At 42.0% G+C, this 9,441-nt stretch overlaps 1 protein-coding gene across 6 annotated transcripts in view; it reads right to left on the bottom strand.

Moving 5' to 3' along the window:
- mvb12ba (multivesicular body subunit 12Ba) overlaps window positions 1-9,441 on the bottom strand; it is an 80,207-nt gene extending 70,766 nt beyond the window's left edge. Inside the window, exons 1-3 of one of the 6 annotated variants that reach the window (XM_085925432.1) lie at window positions 9,210-9,424; window positions 9,032-9,134; window positions 176-296 (exon numbers count right to left, since the gene is read on the bottom strand). In XM_085925432.1, the coding sequence (XP_085781558.1) occupies window positions 176-286 (111 nt within the window). In that variant the 5' untranslated portion in view covers window positions 287-296; window positions 9,032-9,134; window positions 9,210-9,424. Of the gene's footprint in view, window positions 1-175; window positions 297-9,031; window positions 9,135-9,209 lie in introns of all 6 variants that reach the window. The other 5 variants (XM_085925431.1, XR_015067682.1, XM_085925433.1 and 2 more) reach the window with 5 other exon arrangements.

A 9,441-nucleotide genomic window follows, 5' to 3' on the forward strand; every position in this document is an offset into this window, starting at 1 on the left:
GTCCTAGTTTGATTGCAATTGCAAAATTTCATATGCATCTCAGGAGTGACATGAGAGATGCTGCATACAACTGCACTGTATGACCGGGATTAACAAGTAATAATCATGATTGGTTATGTTTATTTCGGACAATTACACGAGGATACAAACAATGAAAAAAAGTAAATGATCTTACAACATCATAACCAGTTGGTGCTCTGCTCCTGGAGGCTACAACACCAACTCCAGTGATTGGGTCCATGGGCAGCTCTGGCAAAGCCTCAGAAAGTTCCCGAACTTCAGGCATCTCTTAAATTCTGCAGTCAAAGGGTAAAGCAATTTTTCAATGGGTAACGCAATTTTTCTTATTCAAAAAATTGTAAGCAATCATTTGATGAATTGTTTTAGTAATGATGAGATATAATGTGATGAAATAGGATTTGCCTCGTCCTAGTTTCAGATTTTCGTTTTTTTGGTGCATTTTGGCATTCATCACACTTATGTTTCATATCATCAATCCAATTAAGCAATCCACAAAGTCTGCCAATTAAAAAAACATTTAAATAATTAATTTAAGTTTCTGTAAAACAAAATAAAATATGAAAAGATGTTTTCAAGTTTTTAGGGAGGTGAAGTGGAGAGAGAACGAGAGCTAGCCAATACTAGGGGGAAAAAAATCCATCATGAACTAAACCTTTTTATATCTCAAAAACTATGTGCCACCATACACAGTGTGATTAAAAAAATAATATGCCCAAATCATTACCTAAACAAAAACTAGAGCTACGAGCAGCTATCAAGTTCCCTTGCAACCCTGGCCACGGAGTACTGGCACAATGGCAAAATCGAAAACTGGAGATGGAAGTTTTAATGGAGTACACCAGAGTAAAAGCAAGCATCATTTAATGCATGTTGCCACTGCAACAATGATTGACAAAATAAAAAGCTTTGTTTTTACTTGTCATCTTGAACATCTTAAAATATATCTGCAATCACAACTGAATACAACCTCAAGGAGTTCTTTAACACATGATCTCTGTAAAAGGGAAAAGGGGAGCAAATTGGAAAGAAAATTAACAATGCTGACCTAGTGTTGCACGGGATACCGTTACCAATATCAGTACAATACCTTGGTATTTTAGCATAAAAAATTGCTTGATACCTTTCTTTTTTTTGTCTCTGTATTTTTGCCAGCTCTGTCTCAAAGCCAAGTATATGCACACGCCAAGCCACCTGTATGTTGTGTGAGGAAGCGGCTTTAAGTGCCTTGCACGCATCCTTCTGCGCGTGTACGCAAGGGAAATACATCTTGAGAAGTGGCCTATGTGTTCTACCAAAGAAGACTACTTATCCCTGGGAAAACTGGTTGATTGATTGATTGATTGATGGATTGATAGATGGATGGCAAATACTAACGCATTACACAAAAGCTTAAAAAAATTTGAGAGAAAGACAGGAAAATCAGCTATCGTAAATTAAAGCTGTTTAAATGTTTCAAGTGAGTGGGAGGGGGGGTACAAAAAAAACATATCTAGCCTCACCCAATATTTTCTGTCATATTTCACAAAACATATATTTCACTAGAAGTGTTGTACCTGAATGCATTTAATGAACAAAAGTTCATGAACTCATTCATATTTGGACAAATGTGAACAGAACGGTCTGCATTTTTGCTTTGTGAACTTTTTTTGTGACTGCGCTCAATCTGGGGCCAATGATGGGTTCATTTTCATTTAATCGCTTTAACCCAAATTAAAGGCGCGTTGTATAGAAAGCCTTATTTTGAGAAAGGCACATTTTTGGACTGCCGAAGGGGTCCTTTGTTACATTGCAGGTCAGGCGTGTTGTTGGTCAATTTGCCGTCCATCTTCCACACACATCGAGGTCTGTCGATATTTTATTAAAAAGAAGCAATACGCAGATGACAATATCAGACTCAACAAATATGATATAATTTTAAGATGATCTGATTGTGTTTAGCAACAAAACTGTTACAAGTTCAATTATTAGACCTATTTATTCCCCCTTGAGTTAATGTTGGCCCGTAATTAGCTAACGGAATGCTCATATCTGAAGCTAGTTTCAAAGACAAACATTTGCCATTTGCTAGTGCAATTATATTTCCTGACAACTGTTTTAATGTCATAACTGAACATGTGCCAAGCATAGAATATGGGGCAGTTCAATCGCAATTGCATTTACAGGGGCTCTTTTAAAGGACACATATCATGGGAAATGGACTGTTTTAGCTTTTAAAATCATTTTCTTGTGTATCTGGCATATTCAGGAGAGTAAGTGTAATATATAGAGGGGCAAAAAAGTATTTAAATCAGCCACCAATTGCGCAAGTTCTCCCACTTAAGAAAAGAGAGATTGCTGAAAGTTTCATCATCACAGGTACACTTCAACTATGACAGACAAAATAAAAAAATCCAGAGAATCACACTGACTGATTTTTAAAGAATTTATTAGCAAATTCCATCCATCCATCCATCTTCTTCTGCTTATCCAGGGCCGGGTCGAGGGGGGGCAGCAGCTTTAGGAGGGATTCCCAGACATCCCTTTTCCCAGCCACTTCATCCAGCTCATCCCGGGGAATCCGTAGGCGTTCCCAGGGCAGCCGAGAGACTCTCCAGCGCGTCCTGGGTCATCCACGGGGTCTCCTACCAGTGGGACATGCCCAAAACACCTCCCCAGGGAGGCGTCCAGGAGGCATCCTGATGAGATGCCCGAGCCACCTCATCAGGCTCCTCTCAATGTGGATGAGCAGCGGCTCTACTCCGAGTCTCTCCCAGATGACTGAGCTTCCACCTTATCTCTAAGGGAGAGCCCGTACACCCTGAGGAGGAAACTCATTTCGGCCGCTTGTATCCGGGATCTCGTTCTTTCGGTCATGACCCATAGCTCGTGACTATAGGTGAGGGTAGGAGCGTAGATCGACCGGTAAATTGAGAGCTTTGCCTTTTGGCTCAGCTTTCTCTTTACCACAGAGTCCACATCACTGCCGACGCTGCACCGATCTGCGTGTCGATCTCGCGCTCAATCCTGCCCTCACTCGTGCCCAAGACCCCAAGATACTTGAACTCTTCCACTTGGGGCAGGATCTCATTCCCAATCCGGAGAGGGCATTCCACCCTTTTCAGACCGAGGACCATGGACTCTGATTTGGAAGTGCTGACCCTCATCCCGACCGCTTCACACTCGGCTGCGAACCACTCCAGTGAGAGCTAAAGATCACGGCTTGAAGAAACCAACAGCACCACATCGTCTGCAAAAAGCAGATACGAGATGCTGAAGTCCTCAAACCAGACCCCCTCAACGCCTCGGCTGTGCCTAGAAATTTTGTCCATAAAAATTATGAACAGAATCTATGACAAAAGAGAAGCCTTGGCGGAGTCCAACCCTCACTGGGAACGAATCCGACTTACTCCCGGAAATGCGGACCAAACTCTGGCATCGGTGATACAGGGACCGAACCGCCCTTCTCAGTTGGCCCGGCACCCCGTACTCCTGAAGCACCCTCCACAGAACCTCCCAAAGGACACGGACGAACACCTTCTCCAAGTCCACAAAACACACGTGTGAATCCGAGGTTCGACCTCCCGACAGACCCTCCTCTCCTGCACCCCTGAATAGACCTTACCAGGGAGGCTGAGGAGTGTGATTCCCCTGTAATTGGAACACACCTTCTTAAAGAGGGGAACCACCATCCCAGTCTGCCAATCCAGAGACACCGTCCCCGATGTCCACGCAATGTTGTAGAGGCATGTCAACCATGATAGTCTCACAACATCCAGACCCTTTAAGAACTCCAGGGGGGGGGGGGGTTCTCATCCACCCCTGGGGCCTTGCCCTTCGAGGAGTTTTTTTTTAACTACCTCAGTGACTTCGATCCCAGAGATTGGAAACTCCACCTCAGAGTCTTCCACAATGGAAGGCTTGTAGGTGGAATTGAAGAGGTCTTCGAAGTATTCTCCCCACCGACTCACGACGTCCCGAGTCGAGGTCAGCAGCACGCCATCTCCACTGTAAACAGTGTTGACAGTGCACTGCTTCCCTCTCCTGAGACGCGGGATGGTGGACCAGAATTTCAGCCGTTCGGAAGTCATTCTCCATGGCCAAACTCCTTGCATGCCCGGTTGTTTGCCTCAGCAACCGCCGATGCCGCGTTCCGCTTGGCCATCCGGTACCTGTCAACTGCCTCCGGAGTCCAGCAGGCCAAAACCGCCGGATAGGACTCCTTCAGCTTGACGGCATCTCTTACCGCCGGTGTCCACCAGCGGGTTCGGGGATTACCGCCACGACAGGCACCAATGACCTTACGGCCACAGCTGCCTCAACAATGGAAAAGCTCTGCCGGAGGTGGGAGTTGAACCATATTTGCAAATTATGGTGGAAAATCTGATCTGGGGCTCCACGCAAGATTTCACCCCGTGGGGTCAAAATGATCACAAGAACAGTGAACAAAATTCCCAGAAAAACACGGAGGGACATACCAAATGACCTGCAGAGAGCTGGGACCAAAGTAACAAAGACTACCATCGGTAACACACTACGCCGCCAGGGACTCAAATCCTGCAATGCCAGACATGTCCCCTTGCTTAAGTCAGTACATGTCCAGGCCCGTCTGAAGTTTGCTAGAGAGCTGATGATGACTTATGGTATCGGGGTTCGATTGATAATGGCTTTTTATAGGAGTTGTGCACGCACGTAACTCCAGGTGAACATACTCAGAGTTGACTGAACCAACTCAGATCAGCTTTTCTGGAACCAAATAGTCAGTCCCTCACATCTCAGAGTAGGTCAACTCAGACTTCAGGGATAGACTCAGAGTATGTTGAACTTGCTTTTTGGAATACCCCCCTGAACCTCAAAGTAGTGCCTGGTCAAATTTCATTTTTCAAGCAGTGTTCCCACATCTGTGGGCCAAGTCCTGCTTGTTAAGGTATGTTTCAAAATTCTTTTATCAGTATAGAGAAAGATTTGCCAAAAGACTTCATTTTGTTGATGGTTCAGTACCATCAATCTATGGAAACGACGGACAAAATAAAGCGGTAAGTTTGAGATGACACAAATACCAAACTGTGTTTCACTTTAAAAACATTGCGTGTCTATGCACTCTTTTTCATTGCATTAGAGTCAGTCTTTCTGCTAATTTTTTAGCTGTGCGCTCTATCTTTTCACTTCTCGTGGGTGCATTTTGAGTAGTTACATTAATTGCATCGAAGGTGCTGTTTTATCCTTGGGGAACACTAATATGTTCATTGCATTCATTAGCTGCTCGCTAACGCTAGCATTAGCTTACTTCGTAGCTTGACTGCAGTGCTTGTTTACAAGACATCCATAGCATTAGCTAGGGTGACCAGACATCTTCTTTTTCTCAGACATCTACTTTTGAGCCTTAAAAAAGATGTCCGGGGGGAATTTCAAAATTGATCGGGATTTTGTGGGACTGCCTCAAACATAATAATACAAGTACAGTACATTGTCAATAGAATTGCCACTCTGTTCCATTTCACTCAATTTCAGGTTATTCTGTATTGTTCGCAAATAAGTCACGCCCTTCTCCTCAAATCTAGTCACTTTGCTACAAAGTATGGTGGGCTGGCCAGTCTAAATTCTCCACCAAGTGTTTAGAAGCAATGCCGTACGAAAAATGCACATTCACGGAGAAGTTGAATAAAAAAAAATTCCCGTGCTTTTGCCAGGGTCGTGATCCTTATGAAGCCGAGTACTTGACATGCAAGGCAGGCACTTGCGTGTCTGTAGCAAATAAAGATGCCAACACACGCAGCAAGAGGACTGAAGAGGATCCCTTCTTTTTTTCTTCAAATGCTGCATCAATGGCCGTTTTATTTTTTTAAACTTTTTTTACTTAGTGTACTCCTATAAAACAAAAAAAAATTCATTGTACACATATGGTTTTGTTATTGTGTAGATGTTTTGTGTTATTCGGGCCAATAAACGCAATTGCTATACAGTGATCCCTCACTACTTTGTGGTTCGTTTAGCGCAGCTTCATTGCATCGCAGATTTTTTCCAGCCCAAAAGAAAAAGTTGTTATAAGAGTTCTCAAAACATATTTTCAGTGTTGTACTTTGTTATAAAAGAAGTTGTTATCACAAAAGACTTCTGAACACATATTTACAGTATTGTACCTTGTTATAGAAAGTTGTTATAATAATAAAAGAGTCTTAAAATCAAATTTGCAGTATGTATACTTTAGCCACATCTACAAAATGTGTATAGCACTGCTATGGTAACTTGTGACCACTAGAGGTCCGCGCGTGCGCGCGCACGCACACACACGCACACACACACGCGCACGCACACACACGACACAAATGACCCCCGCAACAACAAACCCTAAAATGACCACGCCCCCCTCCAAAAAAGGTGTTCTCTTATTCAGAAACCCATCTGGTCACCCTAGATTAGTGTCAGTCTTTTTGCCGATATTGGAGCTGTGCATTCTATGTTTTCACCTCTTGAGGGTGTATTCTGAGTAGTTGTATCAGAAGAATTGCATCGAATTTTAAAGAATTGTATTCTTGGGGAAGACTGCCGTAATTTTCGGACTATTAGTCGCTCCGGAGTATAAGTCGCACCACCCATAAAATGCACAAGAACGTGAAAAAAAAACATATAAGTCGCTCCGGAGTATAAATCGCACTTTTGGGGCAAATTTATTTGTCAAAATCCAACACCAAAAACAGACACGAACCAGCAACAACAGGCTAAACGATACAGTATGCTAACATGACATACACAAACGAGAGGCTGAGAACGGGCATAACGTAACATTCAGAGTTATTCTAATGATTATTACATAAATAACACGTTTATCAAACCATCTGTGTCACTCCAAATTATAAAATACATCGATCATCGATCGTGTAAACAATGCCGCGTACGCGCGCCGTCGGACTCGTGATTTGCATGTTTAATTATTCCACAGACCCATATAACGATATATAAAGTATATTTCAAATAACTATCATATAGCAACAATATTACCAAACCACCTGTCACTCCAAATCATAAAATACATCGATCATCGATCGTGTAAACAATGCCGCGTACGCGCGCCGTCGGACTCGTGATTTGCATGTCTAATTATTCCACAGACACATATAACAATATACAAAGTATATTTCAAATAACTATCATATAGCAACAATATTACCAAACCATCTGTCACTCCAAATCATAAAATCCATCGATCATTGATCGTGTAAACAATGACGCGTACGCGCGACGTGGGACTCGTGATTTGCATGTCTAATTATTCCACAGACCCATATAACGATATATAAAGTATATTTCAAATAACTATCATATAGCAACAATATTACCAAACCATCTGTCACTCCAAATAATAAAATCCATCGATCATTGATCGTGTAAACAATGCCGCGTACGCGCGCCGTCGGACTCGTGATTTGCATGTCTAATTATTCCACAGACCCATATAACGATATATATAAAGTATATTTCAAATAACTATCATATAGCAACAATATTACCAAACCATCTGTCACTCCAAATCATAAAATACATCGATCATCGGTCGTGTAAACAATGCCGCGTCCGCGCGCCGTCGGACTCGTGATTTGCATGTCTGGCGTGATGTGTGCTCGCATGCTGTCCATCACAAGCATCCTAAATTGCATTGCTGCCCCTACTGTTTTTTTTTTTTTTTTTTTACATAACCACACTAAATTCTCTTCACCAGACCTGTGCTTTTTAAAAACTCAAAAAAAACAGCGCTTTCCCCTCCCAGTTGTTGCGTCACGGCCAATGGTGAAATTTAAATTACACTCTTTCAGTTTAGTTTGAAAATAACTATATTTCTTTTTCAGTTTTTTTTTGTTTTGTTTATTTATTTCATGAACTTGAATATTGTGCTTTAAAGTGTGAATTGCTTTATTCGTTTTTTCAGTGTATTAAAAATAATATGTGAGGTGATCAACTGTACTAGTAAGTAATGTGTTAATGATCAAGTAAATTTTTTTGGAAAAAAAACACATATAAGTCGCTCCTGAGTATAAGGCACATAATGCCAATGTGGCAAAAAACATTTGTGATGATAATTGAGTCTAAAGTCTCTAATTCAGTGGTTCTTAACCTTTTGGGGGGTACAGAAACCCCACGGGTTTCACATGCGCATTCCCTCTTAAGTGAAAAATAAAATATTTTTTTCCAAATTCAAGACAGATGTTTTCCAAAGTTGAGCTTGTTGTAGCGATTGACCTGTCTACCAGATGTGAGTGTACGCTGGCGCGACTTGCTGCCGCTGCTCTCCGGTCTTTAAAAAAAAAAAAAAAGTAACGTTTTTGTTTTGCTTTTGCTTATGCTATTTAATGTTTGTACGGCGACTTTGAGTGCCTTGAAAGGCGCTTCATAAATAAAGTTTATTATTATGTTTTTTACTGGTGCACAAAATGAGCCGTGCATGAACATCACTTTGTTCAAAAAACAAAACCAACACAATGCAGGAACTCACAAAAAATTAAATACCTGCAAATCAGTGTGACTTCTGCTGTTGCCTTTGCGAGACCAGTTCAGATACGAGTCATCACGAATTTACACGATAAATCAGGTGTGTCCAGACCTCAGCAGTGGAGGCTATGCCGAACCCGTAGAGTTCAGCCGAACCCCAAGGGTTCGATCAAACCCAGGTTAAGAACCACTGCTCTAATCTCTGTTCATCTAGTGAGTACGGTGAAAGGGAAGAGCTCAATCGTGAAACAATCTCTGCTGCTTCTTTGAAAAGAAAACACAAATTGTGTAATGTTTACCTCTGCTCAAAATGTTTTTGATCAATTACATACTGCTTCGGGAACAGCGAAGAGGCGTTAGTTTAGTAAAAGGTTTGTTTAATATGTTTAGTTTCTTAGTCTTGCTTTCAAGTTTGTCGTTTTTAATTAACTGTCTATGGTTATTTTGCTGTTATTGAACACAGTTACGCACTCGGCTGAAATGGGGGTTTGCTAGCGCCACGACAGGATATAAACACAAGTCGTAACAAGGCCCGACTGTCTAAACCTACCGTAAGGTTGAGCTGGTACTCTCAATTGCAACGAAGTGGCGCCTAGAATACATGACACGGTATCTCCATCAAATACATTTTACGATGGTTTCAGGACCACCATCTGTACTACAAAGAATGCTAGTTAAATCCCATTGTTAGCATTAGCATTGATCAGCTACACAGTTAGGTCACTCACCAAAGACTGCAAAATGTTATCCAAGTACAACCAGTCTTTACATTCTCCTTAGCGTTACTACGCATTCCCTTTCAGAACGTCGAGTGCACGAACCGGGGGTGGGGGTATTTAACAGCAATTTAGGACCAAGACTTCACAATAATTTGGGGGTGGGGGCACGATGATGGGGGTGCGTTGTTATAAATCCCATTGCATCTTGCCAGGACACACCCCAGTGCAAGATGATTGGCTG

This window comes from Syngnathus leptorhynchus, chromosome 12, assembly GCF_054491065.1.
Source record: "Syngnathus leptorhynchus isolate UIUO chromosome 12, UIUO_Slep, whole genome shotgun sequence".
In the NCBI taxonomy this organism is placed as follows: domain Eukaryota; kingdom Metazoa; phylum Chordata; class Actinopteri; order Syngnathiformes; family Syngnathidae; genus Syngnathus; species Syngnathus leptorhynchus.